Consider the following 27228-nt stretch of genomic DNA (forward strand, 5'->3'; position numbering starts at 1 on the left):
ATAGTATGGGGTTGGTTCCCTGGAGGTAGGCTACTATTTGTGAAGTGATAGTTTGAGCTATTCATTGATTTTATTAAGTATTTGAATTGTTATTCTTATAATTATGGCTAGAGAAGGTGTTTTGAGAAGTTCATTTTATAGTGCAAGCTTTATTAGTTTAGTTTTATTGCTACTTATTTTACTTTACTTGAGATTTTCTTCTTCTAGATTGTTTATATTTTTTTTGAGGGTTCTTTAATTCCTACACTATTTTTAATTTTGGGTTGAGGTTATCAGCCTGAACGAGTACAGGCAGGGATATATTTATTATTTTATACCCTTTTTGCTTCACTTCCACTTTTGATTGGTATTTTCTATTTAGAATATATTAAGGGTAGTTTATTGATAATTAATATGAGAAGTGTAATAGATTTAGGGATTACATATTATATGTGATATTTTGCTTTAGTTATTGCTTTTTTAATTAAAATACCTATATTTCTGGTTCATCTTTGACTACCTAAGGCACATGTTGAAGCACCTGTAAGTGGTTCAATAATTTTGGCGGGAGTTTTATTGAAGCTAGGAGGATATGGATTATTGCGTATTATGTATTTTATAGAAAATGTAGCTGTAAGCATAAATTTAATTTGATTTGGTATTAGAGTTGTGGGTATTTGATCAGTTAGATTGGTATGTTTACGACAAGTTGATGTAAAGTCTTTAATTGCTTATTCTTCTGTCGCTCATATAGGCTTAGTATTGATAGGCTTATTAACGATGGGACTATGAGGATTTAGAGGTGCTCTTACATTAATAATTGCTCACGGTTTGTGTTCTTCAGGATTATTTTGTCTTGCTAATATTTCTTATGAGCGTCTAGGAAGTCGAAGACTGTTAATTAATCGTGGAATACTGTCTTTTATGCCGAGTTTAGGGTTGTGATGATTTTTATTAAGAATTGCTAATATAGCTGCACCACCAACATTAAATTTATTAGGAGAAATTAGTTTGTTAAATAGAATTGTTGGTTGATCTTGATTGAGTATATTGGGGTTAGCCTTGCTTTCTTTTTTTAGAGCTGCCTATAGACTATATTTATATTCATATACTCAACATGGAATACCTTATTCTAATTTATATTCTTGTTGGGGAGGAAGTGTGCGAGAATATTTATTATTAATATTACATTGATTACCTTTAAATTTATTAATTTTTTTTGCAGGATCGAGATTCTTATGACTGTAGCTGCTTGAGTAGTTTAGAATAAAATTTTAGTTTGTGGAACTAAAGAAGGTTTAGTTGCCCTTAGGCCATGGTTTGACCTTTTTCAATTTGTATGACTAGATTTGTCTTTTTAAATAGAATAAGTGTTTTTTTATTCATAATAGGCTTGAGTTTTTTAATCAATAGATATAGTGTATTTATTGAGTGAGAAGTTATTTCTTTTAATAGAAATAAAATTATTATAACTCTTCTGTTTGACTGAATATCATTTATGTTTATAAGATTTGTACTTTATATTTCTAGAATAGTAATTTATTGTAAAGTTGTGTTGTCAGCTTAGAAATTATTTCTACATAAGAAAAAAAAAACTTTTTACGTGGAAAGCTATTCGTCAATTACTGTGTATAAAAGTGGAATTATTAAAGGTATTTAACATCTACTCTCCCGTGGAGGTGTGTCTTGATTACTAAAAAACTAGAGACGGTATGCCTTCATCACCGAAAACCAAAGACGGTATCACATACCACCGCATACCGCCTCATTTCAACCACTGCCCTTGACCTAAAACTACCTCAAAAATGTTTTTGACTCCTTATCGATTTATCGTATCATATATGCTCAAAATTAAATATTTTTTAAATTTTGGTGGAGGTGGTAGAAATATTTTGAAAGTTTCACAGATTGTAGATACTACCTAGCTGTAAATGTGCAGTTTTTTTTTCAAAACCATTGATGCGTATTTTCTTTGTTTTTTTTGTGTGTGTTGAAAATTTCAAAAAATCGTAGAAATGTTTTTTTGGGGACACGTCGCTGATTTTTGTTTTAAAAAATGTTATACTCTTTGGTACAACATGTATTTTTTTCGGGGCCTGAAAATCATGACATCATTTCCAAAAGAAATACAACTGAAAAGAAACATGTTTTCTTGCATAGGTTTTCCACCATTTTAGGGCCCTCAAGGTGACAGCCCCTTCAAACAATCCTTTGCCAGAGTTCACAATTTTCCTTTTTCTTGCGTCCCTTCCTCGTCTGTCGTTCTTCGCCTGCTTCGATTGTGTCCACTTCCGAACAGAAACACCAAATATAACAGTGCTTCCACTTCAACCGACTTTTGCACAACAAAGTTACACACATCTCGCGTTGCCTCCTCGTAACTACCAGTGCTTGCTTCACTGGCCGCACACTGTGGCGCGCTCTGTTAACCGCATCAAGAAACGACGACTCGCTACCGATGAATAATGTTTTCCACAACTGATGTTTCGAGTACGCACTAGAGGCAGCGAAAAAACAAGTATGCCTTCTATTTCTATATTTTACCTAACTATCGGATAACAAAAGACACGTTTTGTTTCAGATTGTTGAGTTGATTTTGAGTTTAACGTCCCGTTCAGCAGCGAGGCTATATGAGACGTGGACCTACTGATTAACGTGGAATCCGAACCACATGAGCTCCTGCCGGGAATCGAACCCGGGTCTCCAACGCCAAAGGCGCGTACGCTAACCGCTTAGCCACGGAGGAGCTCTTGTTTCAGATTGTGTGTACTTTATTTGCCAATTTACTTTCTTTGTTTTGGTTTCTCTTTGGTGATGTAAGCTGTATTTCGTTGCTATTTCGTTTCCTCATTTACGAGTATGTACGCCTTATTCCAGAAAGGTTAAGCGCATTGATTATGGCTGCTTTGAGGCAAAGCTTTTCTAAGTTTAATATCGGGTATCTTTGGAAACGGTAAACCCAAAGGTGGCAAGTTCGAGCCCCCAAGTCAACTTTTGCAATCGGCCGAAATTGTGCAGATGTATTTTTCTTTTAAGTATAATAAGATATGTTGAAATGTTATTAAGTGTAGAAAAGAAGTAAAATTGATTGAAAAACTTAACGATACAATATTTCGAAACTATGCACACATATGAACATATGTGAACATTGTCATTTATGATTCCATACTTAAAAGAATATTCTCAATAAAAAGAAAAGAGAGCGAAAACTTTTAAATGAAAAGGCATGTGAATTTGGGCACCATTCAAAAGCTCCTAAGAAATAATGAATGGTAACGTTATCTCATTCTGATACACCAAAGGGGTCACAAATGATGACACGTCAAACTACAAGTTCAATTTCTTTCGTTACGACGAAGTAAAGTTTTACTCTAGATTATATTTTCACAAAAAGTTCGCAGTTGAAGACATCTACCGCGTAGTGCGTATACCACGGAGGCTCACTCTTTGGGGTGCTCGTGATAAGTGAATGATCCCGGAAAGCAATGGTCAACGGAAAAATTTTAAACGGAAAGGTATATCGCACTGGATGGCATTCGAAAATTCTTGAAAGGAAAAGAAATGACAAAGCCAGCATGAGCTCATATGTATACATATTTTCGAAATATTGCATAATTAAGTATTTCAATCAACTTACTTTTTCTACACTGAATAACATTTTGACATGTTGTATTAAACCTTAAAAAAGAAAAAAAACATCTGCACACATTTTCCCGATTACGAAGGTTGGATGGCCTCGACCTGGGATCTTTGCTTAACTGTTTACGAAGATATCCGAAGTTGGACTTAGAAAAGCTTTGCCTCAAAACAGCCATAATCAATGCGCTTAACCTTTCTGGAATAAGGTGTACATACTCGTAAATGAAGAAACGAAACAGCAACGAAATATAGTTTACATCACCTAAGAAAACTCAAAACAAAGAAAATAAAGTGACAAATAAGGTACACAGAATCCGAAACAAAACGTATCTTTTGTTATCTGATAGTTATCCAAATAATGCTCGTCCCTCTACAATAACAAGGTACTTGAAGTTACTTCGATTCCAGGTAAAATATAGATATAGAAGGCGTACTTGTTTTCCCGCTGCCTCTAGTGCGTCAGTTGTGGAAAACATTATTCATTGGTAGCGAGTCACCGTTTCTCGATGCAGTTAACAGAGAGCGCCACAGTGTACGGCCAGTGAAGCAAGCACTGGTAGATACGAGGAGGCGACGTGAGATGACTGTAACTTTGTTGTGCAAGAGTCGGTTGAAGTGGAAGCACTGTTATATTTGGTGTTTCTGTTCGAAAATGGACACAATTGAAGCAGCCGAAGAACAACAGACGGGGAAGGGACGAAAAAAAAGGAAAATTGTGAACTCTGGCAAAGGATTGTGTGAAGAGGCTCTCACCTTAAGAGTCCTAAAATGGTGGAAAAACTGTGCGATAAACACGTTTGTTTTCAGATTTATTTCTTTTTGAAAATGTTGCCATCACTTTCAGGCCCTGAAAAAATATATGTTGTAACTAAGGGTATAACCAATTTTTAAACAAAAGAAGCGACGTGTCCCCCCAAAAAACTTTTCTATAATTTTTTGAAATTTTCAACACACACACACACACACACAAAAAGAAAGAAAATACGCATCAATGGTTTTGAAAAATTGCACATTTACAACTAGGTAGTATCTATAATCTGTGAAACTTTCAAAATATTTCTATCCCCACCATTAATTTTTTTAAAAAAATATTCAATGTTGAGCATGTATGATACGATAATTTGGTAAAGGAAGGGGTTAGGAGGTCAATTTTTTAAGGGAGTTTTAGGTCAAGGGCAACCTTTTGGGTAAATAACGACCTAATTTGGATCAAGGGCCGATTTCACTATCTTACTAGGAAAGACTCTTTAAAACATATGCATGTGCTCTATGAATGCGGGACTTGATCGCTTACCTTGATTGAAAATTGCAGACTGAAAACTTGACAATAAAATTCTGATACAAATATTCGGATTCAAAAGGGACGGGAATGGGGAAAGGCGGAAACTTTATTACGAGCAATTGCATAATTTATACTGTTTACGTAACATTGTTAGGATCATTAAGTTTATGAGGCTTTGAACAGACCATATAGCCAGAATGAAAGAAAATAGGAATACTTTCAAAATTTTAACAGGAAACCCAATGGAAGAAAGACCATTGGAAGACCTGCAAGCAGATGGGAAGACAATAAGATGGATCTCGCAGAAATATGAATTCAAAGTACAAACTGGATCCAGTTGGCTAAGGACAGAAGTCAACGGAGAACTTTTGAGAATGCAGCATTAAATCTGCGGGTTTCCTAGGCAGTTAGTTATTATATATATAAATCAATATTGAAAAGGGAAGATATACTATCAAAAGATATATATACTATTGATATGTTGAAATCTATATTTGGGATAGGATTACACAATCCATATCAATAAACAGTTTGCGGTTTTGGTTTTATGCGAATTATTATACATTTCTACACTTCAGATTGCAATAAATATATATAGTCTATGGATCCATTACCATAAGGATGTTTTATCTCCTAGTTTATTCCTTTATTGCAATGACCATTTGTTAAGTAGGCGATCAGTGTTGAAACTGGAAATCATAGATGTTCGCCAGGGCTGGATTAACCTATCTGGGGGGCCCGGGGCTAGAAAAAATATGTGGTCCCTGCTGACTTCACCTAATACATTTTTGTGAAAGTAAAGTAGGAAAGTGAAGGGAATATGTTTCATATTTTTGGTCATATTTTATTTTATGATGATGGTTGTATATTCATGATTCTTTTTAGAGATCCAGTTGAGATTTTGATCACAGTGGAGGCTCCTTTCCACCTGGGGCTATAGCCATCCTAAGGCTCCTCTTAATCCAGCCCTGACGTTCACCACCTTCGGCTTAGATAGAGAAATAAAAGTAGAAACGAGGCTTATTCTCTACATCTATATCAGAAAGCACCATTTTTCACCACATCTAATCGTTTTAGAAATATGAAAACCAATTTCGAAGACGAAATTGGTACTATATCTACTGCAAGATTTCTACCACTTCCACTTTGAGTAAAGAGAAAATGGCGGAGATGGAATTTCTTTTGGAACGATGAGTTAATTCTAGAAAACCGCTGTTTGTTACCGTGTTTGCTCAACTGTGATCTACACTGAACCGGAAAATGATTGATTTCTATCACTTCCAGTTCGAGTAGAGGGTTACAGGAGGGTCTCTAGATATCTTTTATCATTTTCGTTCTGAACCGTCGGTAGACAGATGGATGGGTGGACAGACGATTGAACAGCTTAGCACGTTTCCCTGATGGTATAAGAATACCGACAGAACGACTTGATAGAGATCGACTTGATCTCACTGGTCAATGTTCCCTTTATGAACATCCGAGATGGACAATCATCGTAGATTATGGTTCCACATACTATTAGCTTAATATTTTGTGTCGCTACTGTATACACCGTGGGAGGTATTGTAAATCTGCAAACGACCATTACTATCACAGACTTTCTTCTCTTCATTAAAGATAATGATGCGCCCTTATGCTTGTTTCGCTATATAATTAGGGGCAGGCTGCTTGACTTGTCAGGAGAAAACTTACGATTACCACTTGTGATGGTAGTTCTGTAGAATATCCAGTGGGTTCATAATTTTTCTCCGCAAATGTAGCAATTCTGGGTGGATGTTGAAGTAATTACACTGCATACTTTTCCATCTACCATCGTTAATGAAAGTTGATGTTATACTTGAATTATTTTGCCCTTAATTGAATATTCAGTTTTGCTGAGATTCTTAATTTACTGTTCGAAGTTGGAAGTTTGTTTTCTCACGAGGCCCTGTAACTGTTTTCGCAACCGAAATTTAATAGGTCAACAAAAAGAGTGTGGAAGGTGGTTTAGGATTATGCCATATTACCATTTGCTCAAATTAGTCGTTCGTGGAGTATAGTTGCAGTGAGACTAATGACGTCAAAAATATGTCGTTATCTGAAAAGTAATCTTGTTCTGTGTGTACTGAGACTGGCCACTACTCCCATCAAATACCCATTGGGACAAAAGTATCAGTGACTCTAGATAGTATTTTTTAGGATTTGTTCCTATAATGGCTCTTTGCACTTGTAGCAGTCGATGTGTAGTATGATCTAGTAAATCTTGAATATTAACTTAAGTGTTTTCTTCTGATGGTTACATTTTGAAAATAACACCACTTTAGCAACCAAAATTCTTTTATACTGTATGATGGATAGATATTAACATTTAGATTTTTCGCCCCTTACCTGCCTCGAGGAACAGAGCTGATGCATGATCTTTTGTGTAGCTCCCAATAGGCCAGCTTTACGAAACAGACTGCTAAGCTCTCTTAATTTTGATTGCTAATGTAGGCGATATCTGCATTTCGTCAATTAGTTTTGCAGAGTCTATGATGCCACTTTCTCTTTTCTTCATAGCTGCTACAAATATTAAAGATTCTGCACTCTTGAAAACAGTTTTCCTTCTCTTCGATCTAACACAGCTCTCATTGAAGTCCGCTTGCGGTCCTCCTCTCTTAGAAGTAGAAGAAGATGGAATTTTAACATTAATTTTGGAAGTAAAGTCTTGGTCGAACCACTTTGCATTGTTTTTCAGAAATGTCTGTGAATTCCTACCCGCCTTGTCCAGTCAGCGAAATAACTCGCTACAAAATCGCGAAATATTATTGTCAGTATGTTCCCGCTTCTTGTCTGTATCGTTTATCCCTGTTTCATGTATTATGCGGTTTAACAATAATGTCTTTTGTTCTTTACTCCTACCAGAATGTAATTGTAAAATCTATATACAACGTTTCTTGTACGCGTCGATATTCCATTTTCAACCTGTGTATAGGAAAATTTACTTGTAATAATATATTGCTGCAATATTTCATTCTGAACAAACACAGCTTATATTCAATTGGAAACGGAGTATAACACCCGTGCTTACATAAAAATCGATAGAAATGACTTTCTGGTTTTGCCACGGAGTTAATCTCTCATTCTGTTTCATATGGCATAGGCAGATACTATTTACAATATAATTAAAAATCGCAGAACACCATAATTTGTTTTTTAGGAGATAAATCTAAAAGAATAATATATAACAGTAGATATCAGCATCGGCAAACACCGGCAAAATTTTACAGCTCTGCATAATTACAAGAATAGGACTTCCAATTAACTTATAGCCACATTGCTATTTATTAACTCATCAAGAACCAACTGTGTACCTTAAAATGTATTACTTTATGGATATAGCTAGAAAAAATACACAAGTCAATTCATATGACACAATAATCACCAGAAATAATAACCACGGATGACAGTATCTTGTATTGCAACAACGGGCATTTTACCTCACTAACGCTGGAGAGCAAAACCACACACACAGGACCTAATACTTCAAGCTATGACCGCCCTCTGGCGAGAGGCTTATCTCTCCGTGCCCTTCAGTTTTATTACTGCCACACATAAAATATGCAGTCGAAAAGCGACGATATTCGTACTTTAAAAATTGCATTTTTGTCCGGGTTTTAGGCCTGTTGGAACCACTGTGTGATGTGACGAACATGAGTTGCGAGGATTCACAAGCTTTGCAATCTAATAATAAAAGTGGTAAAAATGTTACGGTACTTTTTTAAAAAAATGCTTAAAAATTAAGATGCGTGTTATAGCCCGTAGTGGCTTATAGTCCGTAAAATACGGTATAGTTTCTCCTATTTTTATAACAACGTTTTTTTTCTATTTCATTTGTTATAAAACGTCACCTCTGAAGTTGAATTTTTCGTGTTTTGTATAAAATTATAGAATGTTTATACTTACTTCTTCTTCTTCTCTTTCATCTCCTCTTCAGTTATGTCAAGCTCCACATGTGGTTCACTGTGCTTCATCCAAAATTTAAGGCCCTAAAATAATACCGTATTATGTTGTATAAAAATAAGATACTACTATATGAAAAATGTGAATGTATTACAAATATAAATTCGCAGAAGTAGTGAACTTTAGTACATGTTTTGTTTAAAACATTCTAAAATATTATCACGAATAATATACAGGGTAAACACCAAAAAACTTTGGGAGGTGATTCCTTACATGAGATATAAGAAAAAAAGTTCTAATAAACGTGAGTCAAAAAATGTCTCCTTTCAGTGTTATGAACCGCTGAATATTCGAAAAATCACATTTCAAAACGTCCTGGCTTAGAAACTATAGGACTTATGCCAAGCGGTTTAAGGAATTACACGAGAACTAGCATGCGCTCTATCTAAATATCCATATTTTACCATCCTCCGTTATCGGCGAAGGCGTCCCCTCTCCAACATACACCTACGCACTTCATAAAACACTAGCACAACTCATGTTTAAAATATAATATACATACCACTATACAAAAACTCCGTTCATACACGACATAAAACGAATATTTATGACGCTTTGAATCTTACAGTGGTTATAGGCTACATCTTTACATGTCATAATTTGGACGGTAATACTATCTTTTTATCTCTAACATCAACAGCTACTGAAAATCGTACGATATTTGTTACAGAGTAAAGCACTTCTTCCTGACTTTAGCACCTGCAAATAAACTAACAACGGATTCAAAATCTATCTTTCTTAACAGTCCGCTTTCAATACACATCTTACTAAGAGCTGAAAGATTTTTGTTGTGCATTCTGGACCGTAAATGATTCTTAACGCGTTTTAACACAGAAAAAGATCTTTCCCCTGAACAGTTCAAAGTCGGCCCAGATACAAACATTCGTAGCAAAATATCTACATGGGGAAAGATGGTTTCGAGTTTCTTTGTTGCGGATGCATTTCAGATGCAGTTTTGATGGCTACACCACACACTTTCAAGTGAGCTTTGAAATGAATACATTCATTCGAAAAACTGTCATTTAAGTCATCTTTGTAATGGAGAACTAATGCATTCGCTTTTGCTCGGACGGTCTTACAGTCCATACTATCTAGCTTTGGGAGGAAATTAAAATTTTCATTATCATGTTATATACCTTTTTCCTTCTGCACAATTCAGAGATAATGGAATCCACAATTGCGCTAAATGTCTCCATACGAAATCGTTCTCTTCCTGTAAATATGTGTTCTCCCTCTTTTGTTGCATCGGCAGCAGTTTTCCTACTTTTCTTCGTCCCTTGTTATGCAGATATTTCTGACATCCACTTATGTTCTTCGCTTCCTCCTCGTATGCATTGAGCTCCCTACGAACAATTTGCAAATATGCTACTAATCCTGCAATTACTTCTGTTGCTTCACTCACATCAATATGTTGCTTGTAGTGTTTCATTGGCTGCATCGAATTGTTCCAGGATCTTTGCCCAGATAGTACACATCAATGCCGACTCTAACTGTTGTAGTTTTCGCCAGTAATCATCAGAATCACTACATGTTTGTGGTTTTTCATTGTTGTCACATGCAATTTGCTTCAGAGCTACACAAATTTCACTGTAGCTTGTCAAAAGTGCTTTACACGCTTCTGGGCTTGCTGACCAACGAGTTCCTGATAAGCTTTTCAAAACAATTGATCCTGTGGCTTCAAATGTTTTAGTAGAACTGCCCACCTTGTGTCTGAGGCTGAGAAGAAGTTATACAGGTTCTGCAGTAAACCAAAAAACGAAATAGTGTCACGACAAGACTCAGTGGCACAAGCTCCTACAAGATTTACGGAATGCGCAAAACAGGGTATGTATTCTGTCGAAGGACTAACATCTTTAATTCTTTCCTACAATCCATCGTAAGCTCTTGACATGTTGTTAGCATTATCGTAGCTTTGTCCCTTACAGTGTTTTATATCCAGTCCAAGATTTAGAATTTCTGTCACCACGACTTCTGTTAACTTCTCAGATTTATGTCCTGGGTGCTCAATAAACCTAATGCTGTTTTACCATTTGGAAGAACATAGCGAATCACGAAAGTGAACTCATCTATATGTGCAATATCAGATCTGGAATCAACAATGATGGAGTAATACTTGGCTTCTTTCAACTCTTTCACAATTTCTTCAGCTAATTTATCTCCCAAAAGTTGGGTAAATTCATCGTATATGGTCGAGCTCAAATAGGAAAGAATTCCTCTCCCAGCATTACCAAACCGTGCTATATGATTGCTTAAGAAAGGGTCGAATTCTGCTACGACTTCTAAAACCCCCATGTAACTTCCATTATGGATGACCCGAATGTCTCCTCATGTCCATGAAATGAGAAATTTCACAACTGCAACCAATGTTCTTAAAACATTTTTCCATATTCTGCTTCAGTTTTTGCTTGGAGAACGAGTTGTTTGTTTACCCTACTTCTCACATCTTAAATATACTTTTCTTGGCCGCCCCTTTAGCGCTGGTGCCCTAGACACGTGCGTACTGTGTCTGTGCGTTAATCCGCCACTGAGTATAGGGGTACGCCTTTAAGTACTAGTGGTGCGTTCGTTTCGCTGGTACCGGTGAATTCTGAAACATAAATATTTAGGTAGAACGCATACTAGTCCCTGTGTAATTCCTTAAATTTCTTGGGATAGGCCCTATAGTTTCTAGGCCAGGGCTTTTTGAAACGTGATTTTTCGAATATTCGACGGTTCATAACTCTGAAAGGAGAGTTTTTTGACCCATGTTTAATAGAACCTTTTTCTTTTATTTCATATAAGGAATCACGTCCTAAAGTTTTTCGGCGTTGTTACCTTCCACCTCGTATATATCACATTGGAAGAGATGTTATCTTGTAGATTCTAACAAGAACTTTTTCCTATTTTTTTTTTTTTTATAGGAAAGGGAACAATTTCAATCTTAAAACCACAAGAAATATATATCTGTTGACTGTTGTACTCTAACTAGTTGTACTCTATCCAATGATCTTTAATAAAGTCTAAGTTGGAACTTCTCTATAGCTAAGAGACAACACAAGTGTCTGCGAAATTAAAGAAGAGTCAGGAATAAAAGTGAGTAGGACGCGGGGGAACGTCGTGCCTTGACTTCCCGAAAATATCTGTGGCGTCCCCCCACTTTCTATAAAAATTACAATTGGCAAAGATAGACAGGGAGATGGCGTGAAGTCCAGCGTCCCCCTACCTTTTCAGATACACTTTTACCCCTGAGAAGAGTTATATTTAAACTGTAATCTGTAAATTCTCATCTTTTTTATATTAAATTTTAGGTATCCAATATTAATTTGATTAACTTTATCATAATTTTTCAATGTAGTAATAATGTTCTTTGGGTCTCGATCCAAATACAAGTTTGAATCAAGAAGAAAGAAGCAGCACACTACAGAGTAAATTTATTATATTTTGGAATGAAACACATAACTACTTCATTTGAAATATAACTTCCGAAAATCGAATTTGCATTCACAATAGATAACAAACATACGCACAACGAACAATATAATAATTATTAGGATTTAACATGGTATCCGATAAAGTGAGTTGTGAGTCTTGTCTGTACTTCCAGGTGGCCACAAATAAAATTTCTTCTTGCATTCATTTCTATTTTTTGTTCTTCTTAAGTCTGATAACAATTATCAGCGCCGAGGCTTGAGGAATGACAGAGTAGACAGTATCTACCCTTTAGAATTTTATATACATTAAGTATAGTCCATTTCTTAACTTAAAATTTCGTATAATTCGTTTCCGATTTTATTTTATTTTTATTATTTTTACGATGAAACTAGGTACTTGTCTAGAAACTGCTTCCATGTAAGTAGAAAGATCGGTGAGTGTCTAATGAAATCATAATCGTTTTTCCTGTATTGGATCCATCTTCCTTGCATCAACCTAAAGAGGAGTAGAAGTAACAGCCACACGGGAAGTGGAAGACCAAGCATCCGCTGTGTAAAACTTCACAAAAGATGTTTACCACTCTGTCAGCCACAAGGTTGCTAACTTAGTTCATATTAAACTACTTTAGTAAATGTCAAAAAGAAATTACCATTTTCTTCTTGCTTTTAAAAATTTTAAATCACCTTTCGAGTTCCATCTATACAATGTTAAACTGTTGTAACGTGTCCTTGAAGAACAATTCTTTACATATTTTGTAGTTTTGTGAGTCAGACTTCGCAAAAATCTCTAGCGGAATGTTCAGATAATGTTTTGTCAATCATACCTCTATTGTGTATTTCGCAACAGTGACAAGTGGAAGTGATGAGATAATAGTGCGTTCTTGTTTGGAATAGTAAATACAATGGACATCTCCGGACGAATATAGGGGTCGAATCTCTCCAAATATCTTGTGTAGAAGATAAAGTAGTTTGAATCTGAAAGCACTTGCAAAGAACGAGAATAGAAATGAGAAGAACAAATTAATGTTACACCTTTCTAAAACATAATTATTGCAGTCTCAGGTTACCTGCAACTTGATATACTGTATACAAAAATTTTATTCCATTTTCTTTCGCCTTTAAAAATATACTTTTTATCCTTTTTGCATAGCCAGGATTGAAATGTTTGAATACTCAGTTGAAGATCTAAGTCCCAATTGCATATATCATTACAGATGTAATGTTATTAATAAATATTTTTATTATTGTAAGTTCAATGTAAAATTGATGGAAATAATGGGTGTATTTTCGACTAAACTTATCGGATCTTGACCAAACTTTGCGCGATGGTAGAACTCGGCAAGCTCAAAGCGTGTATGAAATGCAGATCCTTTTCAATTCAATGGAAACACTTGACAGAAGTACAAGTTATCAGATTAGAATGGTGCTGGACCATCTTTCACTTCAGAGCAGCTCTGATTCAGCACGAAATGGAGTCATAGAGGTAGCAAGTGGAGTATTACACCATTCCGCGTGCAATGCATCATCCAGTTACGCGACAGAGGATGGTAACGGAAATCTGCGTCGGATTCGTGCCTCCAAAACGGATGAGATATTTAATTATGTTCGAGTCTGGGGATTGGGAATCGTTCACATATTACGTAACGCTATTTTTGACAAATTTTTACCCCTCCCTCCAACTTGTCACACTTCGTAACGATCAGTCTTAATTCTTCGGTATTACATATTGTCATTTTCCCAAGGTGATCTCAACCATTCTTTTAGGTTACCGATAATTGGCAAGTAGGAAGTACTGCCGGAAGATACAGGCGAAACAGAATCTAAATTGCTGAAATCGACCTCTTCTTCCGAGATCCAGGATACTTTACACGAAGATCTAGAGATGCAACATATAATGGCGAAATTCGTGCTGATGATTTGTACACAAGATCAGAAGGACACTCACGTCAACGCATCAGCATAGAACTGGAGGAAATGACCTCCAAACAATCGGATATATCCGACTAGTACTATCATATATATGTCGTTCTTCTTCTCATTGTAGACTTGATGCTCGAGCTTTTTTGAATGCCAAATTTCAAAAGCGGCTAGAACGGTACCATTGAGTGACCCCGCCAATACACGACATAGGATTTTGCTTTGTGAGGAATTCTTAAGGATATGGCATCCTCCTCGCCGCCGTCAGATTTAGATGCACTGAAATAATAAGTTATCAACCTGTTTCATGTGAACAATGATAAAATTTTGCTGCAGCGTATATGCTACGCTGTTGTTGAACTTTGTACACAATATCATGCAATGAGTGGAGGACAATGTAAACAACACCATTAAGAAGGGTAATTTGTGTATGGACCCACAATGCAGCTGACCTTTGCTGTTCAACTTGAATTTTGAATATGAGTAAACTGATTTTTGCGCCGATCTGTGTTCTAATTAGAGAGAATATTCATTCAAGTTCTTGTACAATGCAGTAGTCTTTCATAAGAAATGCGGCCGAAGATTTCTCTTTCAAATTGTCAGAGCTTAATTAAAATAAATACAGGGTAAACTACCACTCTATTAAAATAGGACCAAGGGCAAAAGAGCAAAAGCTAAGGAGAGACGGGGGAGAAAGATGTATAGACACTTGACAGCGAACGAGTAAGAACAGATCCACAAGCAGTGCACCTGTAAAAACCATTGACTCCAGTACTGTCTTCGCCAAGTAAAGGTTGTCTCCTCTTTAATTGTTCGTCTGATTTATAGAGAATGGGAGAGGTAACCAAAGACGTCACTGAGTTATCAAATTAAAAACAACTCTTTCATAGTTTTTAGATGATTCATTCGAAGAAAACTAGTTCACCTGCTTTATAGAAAAAGGGAAAAGTAACCAATAATACTTTGAACTATCGAAATGATTATTTTTTTTTATAGTTCATAGACAAATCGTTTTAAGGAAACCCTTACCTTCTTTGTTGCACCTATAGGAAACTGTAGTAGTCCTAATTTCATATCGAAAGCTACCTTTTTAGGTGGTCGGGTTACAACACGACGCTTCGAAGGTTTCTTACAAATCTATACAAGTACAAAAAAAAATAATTATTATTAATTTTAGTCATTAAGAGAACGAACAAATGATTTGAAAAACATTTTTATCACTTAGTATTATTTGATTCAGTTTGTACTATAGCTTATCCAGACTTAAGAGTGGACTGTTGGTCATATGGGAACAGCGACGCCAAGTTGAGCATTAGAAACAAATGCAGAGCAGATCGCGCTTCTAATATACTGCCGACTGATGTTGCCAACTCACTTAGTAAAAAAATAAATCCACACCACAACGATTAATAAATAATAATAATAATAATAATAAACAACTTACCACATTGAATCAATCGCACTCCAAAGAATCAATTCCTTCCATATCATCATCACCATCCCAACCCACCCAACTTATACTTTTACCTTAATTTTTTTGCTTTAAATAATTAAACACGTTCATAACAATATGTGCTCTCTTTGCTCTTCAACACTTGGCCACTCTTACGCTTAAAAGAGGCGCTGGCTTTAATTTCTTCGATATATTAACACACACTCACGCACCTATGCACACACAGACAGCGCGATTTTGTTCCCAGAACAACACAGTTAGGCGTGTTATACACTACGAGATCAATCCTAGGAAATATCTTAGGATTTATCTTCGGAAAAATGTTATGACATATCTTATAGGAAATCCTACCCTTCTTGTGCCATACACGTGAAGAGTTTTCCTGTCTGACCGAATGACGTTTATCAACATTGTTAAATAGTTCTATTTAATAAAAGTACAAAATTGAAGAATTACTATGCTAACCATACTGCACATCCCACTGATATTAATAACAGGCGTTATATTGTTAAATTGGATACCTCTAAAAAAGAACATAAATGTCAGAAGGGTGCTGGCATACTTTTGGTGTACCACTTGTTACAAGATTTACAAATAAAATTTAATACTTCACATGGAAAGATATGTTTATAAGGATCAAATTTCTGCAAACAACAGAATTAAATACAAAGTAATACAGCTGTATTTTATGTTTACAATTGTAGGGTTATTAGTGTAAAATTATTATAAATGTTTTAACGACGGATAAAATAGATGAGAGACAATGTTTAGCAGAAAGTGTCCAGCTAATTATTCTAAGAAATGTTGCAATTTCGGTAGTTTCTATTTACATTAGTTTAGTTTAGGCTGGTTCAGGTTAGTTACGGTTATGTTACGTTAGGTTATATTCGTATATAATTCCAGCTAATTTTCAAAAAGTGACAGAATTTCGCACAGGCCTACTTCTATTAATATTAGGTTAGTTTAAGTTAGTTAATTTCATTAGATTAGATTTGGTTAGGTCTAAGTACTTGCATGTTTCATTTCTCCTGTAAATTATGTATGTTTTGCCTAATTTTGGACCCCTTCTGCGAAACATTTACCTAAGTGAATGCATATGAAAGATGACCGGTGATACTATTTTCCACCGCCGGTTTATTTCTGTATAGTTTACAGAAGCTATAGTTTATGTTTACAAGTGGAGCGCTACCACCACGATACCATGACAATTTCTATTCAAACTCGTATCATTGCCGAAACCCACTCGTTTTCACTACATTAACTGACGCGCCAGCTTCCTTCGCTCGCAACCCCTGACTGACGCTCGGGTCCCGGCTTCGCCCTGGCCTGACTGTTAGATAGCATTCGTAGTTTTCCAGCGGCCACCTAGCACAACTTGGTTTGCGTTTTTTGCACTATAGTTTTTATGTTATATATCCGGACCCCATATTTGTACGCAAATCGTAAAAGAATTGTAGTTTATCATCAATTGTGATGGTTCTCTTGAGGGATTTTATTTATGCTATGTGAATAATTTTCATGTCGGTTAACGTAAATCATTTAGGAAACAGTGATGAATTATAATGTTTCAACAATTATTTCGAGTGGTGCACCTAAAGTTAACCTGTACGATCAGACGATACCTCATCAGTTGTGTTTTCACTTGTTTTGTTTTCACTTTCTCTCACCTGATGTCGCTTAAATCGAAATCTTACGAATTTTCTTTACGAAATAGAGCGTGCTCTAAACAAGAGAAACCTCATAGGATCGTTCAGAAAACAGGAAATGACATGAGATCTGATGCCATGCACGTTGAGATTTTGACTCTAGGACAAATCGTAAGAGATTTCCGAGGATCTATCTTATAGTGTATAGCGCGCCTAAGTAAATAAACATAATCAAGAAAATGCCGAATGTTCAGAGACCGCACTCCGCCACACACTGCACAATAGCAAAGACACAAAAGAGAAGAATTTCGTCTGGAATCTGACATGAGTCTTCTAGCGCGACAATAGACGGTACAGTAGGCAAGCTATTGGCCCCACCCACCGCACCAAACTGTCTCCCTATCTCCTGGTGTAGTTTCTGAAACCAATGCTATTATGAAACCCAACAGAAATCAGTCAGTTATGAACTCCCAAAGAAATTTCAATGCAGGAAACATAAAAGAAATATGAAATGCGTCCTGCAGCAATTCTCGCTGAAATTTCCTTCCCGACGAGGAATACATACTGTAGGCCTATATGTATTTAATAATCGAACTCAGATGTTCCGTGAAACACTTCATGAATCAGTGTTTGGCCTAAGAAGTTTTACACTTAGCGTTTATATTTAATACAAATAAGTTAATAGTTTTGGAAAGATATGGATTATGGCTGTAGCTTTGTTAAATAATAATAATAATAATAATAATAATAATAATAATAATAATAATAATAATAATAATAATAATGGAGCTAATAAAACTGAAGTACTTGAAAAAACATCCCGCAGACCATCCTCTGAAATTATTACTGCCTTTTAATTCAGTGCCCCCCGTGGATGAGTGGTTACACTCACCGCCTTGTAATCAAAGGGTTCTGGGTTCGATTCCCGGTGGGGACACAAGTTGTTCGAATCTAGCGTTAAGCTGCAACAACATTTTCGCTCACTTTCCTTCTTTGATTAAAATATTTTTCTTTGGTTGAGATAGAAAAAAAGGAAAGGAAAGATAATGAAAGTAAAATTTTACTTTTTCTTAAAATCAGAAAGATTTCATTCAATTCTTTCTGACCGTACTTTTATTCCTTTTTAGCTACCTTTTTTCGTACTTGAAATCAGTGGAAGTGACAATAATAATGAGCGCACGAATGTAGGTTGACACTACGATGAAATTTCTCGTCTGTTGGCAACGGTATCTTTGAGGAGACAGTTTTAGTCACGTGAAAATGCACCCGCAACGTTTTAGCAGACGTTACGCTTATCGTGTCTTTCCCCTTCGAGTTAAAAAAAAAAAAAAAAAAAAAAAAAAAAAACTAGCCATTAAAAGCAAATTAAATACTTTATAAGGAAAAGAGAAGTTACGAAAATTTTAAGATAAACTACAGTAGTGAAATCTGTTCTGTTTAAGGGGGTAAGTACGCAGAAGTAAAAGCCCATGAGCAACCTCAGTACAGACTTAACTCTGGACGAGCTATATGTGTATGATGTAATGTAGATCGAACCTACCTAACATGACTTTCATCGTGAATTTAAATAGTCTTCTGGAAGCGTAATCAATATAAACCTAATCTACCAAATATTTCAGTTCGAATAACATTGGTAAATGTGAGTTAACTATAATGTACTCATAACACACAAGTTCATAAATAATAAAGAATGTCTTTGAAAGTACTTTGTCAATAACATACCAAGAGGTCTTTTAGAATCATAAAATCTTTGATAGTCATATATACCTAGGTATAACATATCATCCAATACTCCTATATACTAAGGGTTACACGATGGTAGAACTAGACGAAACGTAGGCCTAAACCACAGAAGACATCCAGTAGATATGTGGATCATCTTGCAAGATGAGTTATCTAAACATGATATTATTTCGTTTAATTGTTCTTTCGATCATAAGCGCTTTTTAAATTAGGGCTAATGGTAAATTATTACTTGAACAATTTTCAGAACTGAAAAGGTATTGAGGAAAATATTTAGCTAAATTTGAGAGAGTTGAGAAATAGGTATGGGGAAAGGCTTTAAAGACAATGACGAAAAATGTTTGGTTTCAATGTCTTATAAGATAGTAGCATCAATTACCCACTTCGCTGGGTTAAATTAAGAAAAAATAGTAATATGTTACACTAGTCAGTCACTTTTTATTATTACAAAAGTGCTGTCTGATATCGGTCATTTTCGATTATTTTTATATTTCTATCCCCTCCTCATCCTCCCCCATGTTGCTTGGCTGAATTTAGATCAAAACGGCATCGACAGTGTAACTGTTCATCACAGCGACCCCCGGAAACTATGGATTCGGCACTAATACCGGCCATTTTCAATGATTTTTATATATCTACCCTCCCCTCCTCCAAGTTGCGGGGCACAGCATCGGAAGTGTCATTGCTCGTCTCAGTGACACCGAAAACTATGCATTCGGCATTAATATCAGTCAAAAATGAAAATGAAATCTTTCAGTTTTACGTCCCACGCTTATGCCCGTTAGGCTAAAGGAGACGGTGATTATGGGAAATGAATGAAATTGTGGAATGAAGAAAGTGGGAGGAAACGGGAGAACCCCGAGAAAACCCACGAGCACGGTGTTTGTCCACCATAAAGTACACACGGCGCGAGCTGGGATCGAACCCGGGACTCCAACCACCGGAGGTGAACGCTCTATCACTGAGCCACCGCGCCCCCTAATATCAGTCATTTTCGGTGATTATATATACCGGGTGCAGCATTTATAATGTCCCACCTTTAGAACAGTGGAACTAAGAGAGAGAACCGAAACTTTGCCCAAAGCAACTAGAGGAAGGGGGGCATCTATACATATATTGGGTACAATTACCAGGTGAACAGTGTTGCCAACCCAATATAAAGTTATGATTTTTTAAGTGGAATGACCTAAATTTAATTTCATAATTCGAATCAGCAATGAAAACAAAGACGAAAGAGATGACACATGCACATCAGTGTTGCATACTTTTTGAGAAATAACGTTTAACATGTGTCAAATTTAAACGCGTTAACACACACAAGAAATGAAGTAGTAACTATTTATGCACATCAAATTAAATACTGGGAAGAACTCTTTAAAATGACTTCAAGTTTAGAAGGATCAGTTAAACAGTGTTGCCATAACAGAAGAGAGAAAAGTTGAGTTTGGAAATAGTGCAATAACTTGGAAAAGGTCCCTAGTACAGAACGGGTTAAAATTTAAAAAGCAAATCAGTATGTTATAAGGAGCATTGTCACGTTTATTTGAGATCGATAAGTCAAGTACTTACCGAGATATTCGGTACTCTGTAAAACTTGAGAATTTTGTGCTGTACAAGATGGTAACACTGTTTCAAAATTCCCTTTTTTCCCTCTGCGTTGAATAAATAATAAAGTAGTAACCTGTGACAGAAGTTATATTCTGAGACATACCGAACTAAAGCAAACTATTGAAAATAGGAAACAATATTTTTTTCTGTTTCATGAATTTTGTAATGTATGTTACGAATAATTGTTTCTTGATCATCATAAACATATATTTCTTTAATTTAATTTCTTTCTCCGGAATATAAGTTAGAAAAGACAATAAGACGTAGATATTAATAGTTGCCAAATTTTAATTGAAAATACATAGGCTAAGTTCTGTTAAATGGTAGCAATATTTTTCAGATTATCCAATATTTATACGTACTGTCCAATTTTAAGGGAACATACATAACTTATTTTGTATTTCATTCACCACGAAATTAGCTACAAATAATTTACAAATTCTTTAAGAGGTGAGTTGCATATATGCCGATAGGTTTCATAGGTGCCGATTCCCTTATGAGGACTCAAACGTTATGAGTAAAAATACAGCACGTAGATATATGCCATAAAAGCTATAGCGGAACAAATACAAAACAACCTGTGTTAAGTGGCCATTAAAAACAAGAAATGTATCTAATAGGTTAAGAAACTGCAAACCTGGTTGGTCCATGAACGGTTTGATCCGTAGTGTGCTGGCAAGTGAACGACTAAAGTGTAAAAAGAAAAAATGACCAAATCTATGCTGGATGGTCACAAAAAGCAAGGAAGTATTTAACCAAGTTAGGGCAGGGAGAAAATAGTAGAAACTCATAGTGTCTATAGGCACCAGGCGCGTTATTAGCAAAGGTGGGTATGCTTGTTAACAAAATAGTGTAAACATACTATGTAAAGAATATTCCGCAGTTCTTCTGCAAATTATATTCGGCATCGTATTCCTTAGCGCAGCTTAATTTTCTGTATAATGTACCACGTTTATGCCATTTAGTGTAAGGTGGACAATGGTTAAGGCAAGTGACTGATAGAAGAATTAATGGGATGAGAATGTGAGAGAAAGCGAGAGTTATTCACCATGGATACGACAACCCCATGGACACGATGTTATCCACTACAAACTTACTGGACCGGAAATTGTATGAGGGACCCCACGCACCAGAGGTAAGCGCTCTACAACTGAACAACCGTGCCCTCGCAGTTTAAGAAGGCATAACCACACAATTTTCCTATTATAATTTAATCAAAATCTTCTGCTTTTTGTAGAATGCTTCACAATAATTGAATACAGATTTATGATATACTGCAAAATGATATGTCTGGAAAACGATTATTCTCGGAAAAATATGTACAAACTTCTGCATGTTGCTCACTAGAAACTATCATTTCATCTATTTAAACAGAACGAAGTTGGAAACTCACACGGGCTTTTGTCCGTATGGAGGAGGAATGTCAGCGACAATGTGTATGCGCGTAAAGGAAGACAAGGGAGAGAAACAAGCACCAATCTGTGCTACGTGGTCATTATGATGTAACATATTCTTGAAGTTCACGATAAGCAAACTTGGGACTGTGTTCGTAGAAAACAAACACGTCACCACGTGAAAGTAATACCGAAATGCTTATTTCTCTTTGTGTTGACGCAAACCGTTACAAAATGAGAGGGTCCAGGTGTAAGTATGAGGGTCATTTCTAAAGTCTTGTACACAGCCCATGCACGATCGTTTGAGTGGTTTGACCCAGTTCACTTTTAGGTTAGTTGTGGATCAGAGTTTGGGCTTGAGGATTGTGTCTGTGTTTTCTGGTTTGCTTAGCTGTGTTGTGAGAAATTCAGTGGTGAACCCGATTGAGGTTGGGTTACACGTGATGATAAGCGTTCCTATATCAAAATCGAAACTCTATGTGCAAAGAATACAACTGAAAGTTACAATGCTTTGCGGGAGGTTTGTGGAAATAGTCTCGTGAATCATAGCACTGTATTACGGTGCTAAGCTCGTTTTCATGAAGGTCGTGTAAGCACTGCGGACACTCCAAGAAGTGAAAGACCTTCAACTGCAACAGATTACACCTCTGAGATTATCGTGAATGACATTTTGAGAGAGGATCGACGAAAACATTTAAGAAAATTGCATATGAGGCCAAAATGTCTGTCACTTCAATCTACAGAATCATTATTGAGAAGCTGAAGCTGAAGCTGAAGATGAGATGGCGTCCGCATGATCTGAGTAAAGAGCAGAAAATAGTGTTGTGTCGATCATGAACGATTCGATCATTATGAACGAATCATGCTGTGAATCAAATGAATTATGATTCTTTCCAGAAATGAATCGATTCTTCAAGTGAATCATTTCTACTTTTCACTGAATTGTTCGCTGAGATCGAAATGTAAGAATTATGAATCAAATTGCAGTGAGCGAATCGGTAGTGTTGCTTTTGCAGATGCTCTTACAAAACAAGGGTTGTGGGAGAAGAGAGAGAGAAACGAAGGAAACGTGTGCTACCGCACTATCTTAACAGGGTTCCGCTTCGCACAATACAATGAGTCATATACATACACAAAATAAACAAATATAGTCATTGGACAAGGTAGCCTCAGGCTAGACGTCCATCCTCCCCCTATGCGGTGTACATAAACTGACGACGTGGAAACTGAAAGGATGGAGGTCGCGTTACTGGAAACAAAGTAATTTTAAAATAAACTTACGTGCTACTTGCCACGATCTCTGTACTGTCCGCTATCTCAGGATCCGCAAGTAGTGACAGTGTTGCTCACTCATGTGTAATGTAATTTTACTGTTGGTTTTAAAATGCTCTTGAGCGATTATTAAGGTAATGTGAGCTATATAAAATAGGCTTATTTCTCATCACTTTTAAGTAGAGATGCAAAAAAGCCGGCTTTTTTGAATCGATGGTTTTTTTCACATAAAAAGCCGGCTTTTTTGAATCGATGGTTTTTTTCACATAAAAAGCCGGCTTTTTTGAAAAAAAAACGAGAATTTTGGAAATTTTGGCTTTTTTCAACTTCATGATTTTTCTATCTAAATAGCTTTCTTATAGTATATTCTTTAGTTAGATAAAAATTCCATGACCTGAATGTGATATTTCGCTCTGAAATTCACCATCAAGATGGATGGAGCACATGTTTTACGAATTAAAGCTAACATGAAGAATGTAGTATTTGAGGGTAATTTTAGAGGCTATTTAACTTTATTTTAACTTTTGAGTTATCGACATCTTTTTTCTTCTCTAGTTTGTCACCCGTGTTTCATTTCTAAGAGCTTTTAGTACTCTAGCTTCTAGCGCAAAAGTTAAACTTGCCCGTTTTTCTATTTATCCGTCAAAGCGTACGTTTTTCAATATATTCGTCAAACCGTACTTCCACATTTCTGTTATACTGTAGGTGTGAAGTGATTTAGCAATAATTTTCCGGACACAACCTTGAATACCAATTTATACAAATAATCAGTAGCGGATTTAGAAAAGTACTTTAGGAGGGTTTTTTTCTGATTGTTTCGTTTCCTAAAAAGTCCTAATTTTATTTGGGAAGTGCTTGAAGTTTATGAGTACAGGCATAACTAATATTTCGTTTCGTTTATATGTTTAGCAATAATCTTCCGGATACAACTTTAAAAATCATTTTATACTGAGAATCAGTGGCGGATTTAGAAAAGTATTTTGCGAAGGGTTTCTTACTAATGTTTAGTTTTTTTAAACATTCGTAATTTTTATTTGACGGGAGCTTAAAGTTTATGAGTAAAGGCATAAATAATAGATATTTCGTTTGTTGCAGACATTCCGTAACTTTGGGGAACGAGCTTCAGTCCGAAAGACCGCCCCCCTAACCTTCGCAAAACCGTCACTGCTGGTAATTAGTAATAATAACGATTTAAAAACAATAAAAAAGGAAGTCGCCCAACTCACAGTGCACGCACTATTTCTACATTCACAGATGGAATGAAGAAAAGCTTTGTCAGAATGGTCGAATGCTGGTTGAATCCCGGACTTCCCGATAGAAGCGCAAAAGCTAATCACTCAGTCATGTTTGTTGTGCAGTTGTATTTAGTTTAACTTAAATATATTCCGTAGTATTTTTTTTTTGGGGGGGGGGGGGGGGGTTCCGTAATGATATGTTGAATCCCTCTTGTTAAAAATTCAGAAAACTTGAGGATTGGGTAAACTGTGAACTTGAGGATTGGGTTCTATAAAACTTAACTGTAGAATTTCAAGATTATACAGAACCAAAAGCTCTAGATGTGCAGCCTTTAAGTGTATCATATAAATCTAAGTATTTCTCTTATGTTTTATTTTATTTTGTTTCAAAAAGAGGGTATGGAATATTTTGAAGTAAAAATACTACATACTATTTTGCTAGTTATTTGTGTATTCTTTAAAAAGAAGTGTTTACTTTTAGGGTTGGCTGATTTACACCAACTTTTTTTTAATAACTGGTTTAAACCACAAAAATAAAAAGAATGAAAAATGCGAATCGTGAGAACTTCATGGTAACGTTTCCAGATATCAAACCACCTGCAATAGTTTTATTTCCCTTTCACCTTTTAATCAAGGTGTCCCATGTTCAATTCTCGGTCGAACCACAATCCTTCTTTCATGCGTAACCCAAGTAGCGGTTCGGATGTCAGTTTAAGCGAAAGTCTTTTCCTTGATAACCTCGGTATTTCGTAAGGATGTTAAGCCTAAATATACGAAACAAACCAAATTGTATATTTCTACATGCCTAAATGCGTGTTGTTTTATAAAGAAGCCAATATTGCTTTAATATATTGATAGAAATTGGCAAAATTTATCGATTGCCTACGTAGCTTCCAACATTAGCTTGGATTGGACTTTCAATGATATCTACGTACCGGTACTAAATTTGTAATTTAATACCTCAGTTTTAGCGTACTGATTATGGTACGTTGACCTTTAAATTTTACATGCAAAGCAATAACAGGATTTTCCCGTTATTGTCTTACATTTCAAGTAATGACGGGATTTTCCCAATGGCTAGGGCGGGAGATTCTCAACTTAAGAAATTTACTGACCGCACTTCTTTAAGCTTATGGGAGTTCTTCCGGCATAACCCCGCTGTTGCATAATAACATCAAGGCGAAACAAACTTAGGCTATTCCTGTGAATATGTAATATAAATACATAAAGCAAAAAATCTAAGTCAAAAAAGCCTGGTTTAAACATCCCCCAAAAAACGGGTTTTTGGCATATTCAAAAACAACCACGGTTCTTGCCAACTCTGCTTACTTTTGTATATAGGAGGTTAAAAAATTCTTATTATATACATTGGTTAATCCTGTGGAATTCATAATGTAAATATGTTGAAGAAAAATTGTTTGAAATATTTTTTCGAAATTCATAGTTTATTTTCGATGTTTTATATTATTATCAGCATCAACCACTAATTAAATGATTTTTTGTGTTATAGAGAAGCGATACAAAGTCTGTTTTATCAATTTAAAGCAGTATTTTGAAAAAAGCCCAAAATTTCCGAAGCAAAAAAGCAAAGCAGAAAAAACCGAGTTTTTTTCCAAAAAAGCCGGTTTTTTTCCGAGCCCTGCATCTCTACTTTTAAGTGCACTTGCTACACGAAGTCGTCTTATCATTTATATATATGATAATTGGAAACACCACACTGAACTTAAAATAGATTCAGTATTTAAGCAGTATATTAAAGCAGCACCAAAATATTTACACAAAACACTATTTACACTGTACATCACAGATTTTACATATTTACGTGAAGAAACACGAGCATGGATACTTTCTGAGAAGACAACCTATTTCGTCTTTCAGTAAGTGTTTGTCCAGTTTTCGAAAACACTCGTTCACACGGAACAGAACTTGGCGGAATAGCTAATCTTCTCTTCATTACTTGAAAAAGACGGGGATATGCAAATTGTTTTCTCTTCCACCACGCAAGTGGATCATTTCTAGTCTCGTGAGTAACACCATCTTCTAGATATTTCGATTTCAACAAAGACGTATTAGACCTAAAATTTTAGTAATTATCATAATTATATATTGATCCATTTCGTGGTCACTTCAGTGGCTTACGTTGTATTTGCTATTCTTCATTCAAGCGCCCAGCCTAATCTGGCCATGTGCAAGATATTGTGTATTGTACACTGCGAAATATTTTAGTCGTTTTAATTAAATGAATTTTACTTCTTGAAAATCACTTGCACTTTATGAATGGGAGAACATGAAAAGAAATTTGCTTCTAATCTGAAATTGTGTATGTACAAATCTCACATGGGCAAAATTAATAACAGGGTAATTTAACAAATCAGGAGGCCTAATAAATAATAAGAACTTCGAATAGCGGGGCAGGATCCCCGACTTACATCGCCAATTCTTACGGCTCCCTCCCTCCTGAAAATATATATGTATTCATGAACAGCGGCGCAAATCTGTCTTGAACATTGGGGGGACAAGTAAGACTTTTTTTTTTTTTGTTAAGCGATGCTCAAAATATTTATGAAGTTGAAAACAATCCTGCGGAGGATCAGGTAGAAGAGTTGTCTTCAACATTGGGAGGCGTGCAGATTTGAGGCTTATTCTGGGGGACATCAATTTCATCTCAC

The 27228-nt window shown here is 35.8% G+C and overlaps 1 protein-coding gene across 1 annotated transcript in view; it reads right to left on the reverse strand.

Annotated features, from left to right (window-relative positions):
• The window catches only part of LOC145664306 (solute carrier family 12 member 7-like), a 394685-nt gene that overhangs the window by 39798 nt on the left and 327659 nt on the right, over positions 1–27228 (reverse strand). The window contains exons 17-18 of the mRNA XM_081730851.1: positions 15238–15345; positions 8825–8907 (exon numbers count right to left, since the gene is read on the reverse strand). Of these exons, the coding sequence (XP_081586977.1) occupies positions 8825–8907; positions 15238–15345 (191 nt within the window). The remainder of the gene's footprint in view (positions 1–8824; positions 8908–15237; positions 15346–27228) is intronic.

Source organism: Thermobia domestica, chromosome 11 (assembly GCF_964235325.1).
Source record: "Thermobia domestica chromosome 11, izTheDome1.hap1.1, whole genome shotgun sequence".
Lineage (NCBI taxonomy): Eukaryota > Metazoa > Arthropoda > Insecta > Zygentoma > Lepismatidae > Thermobia > Thermobia domestica.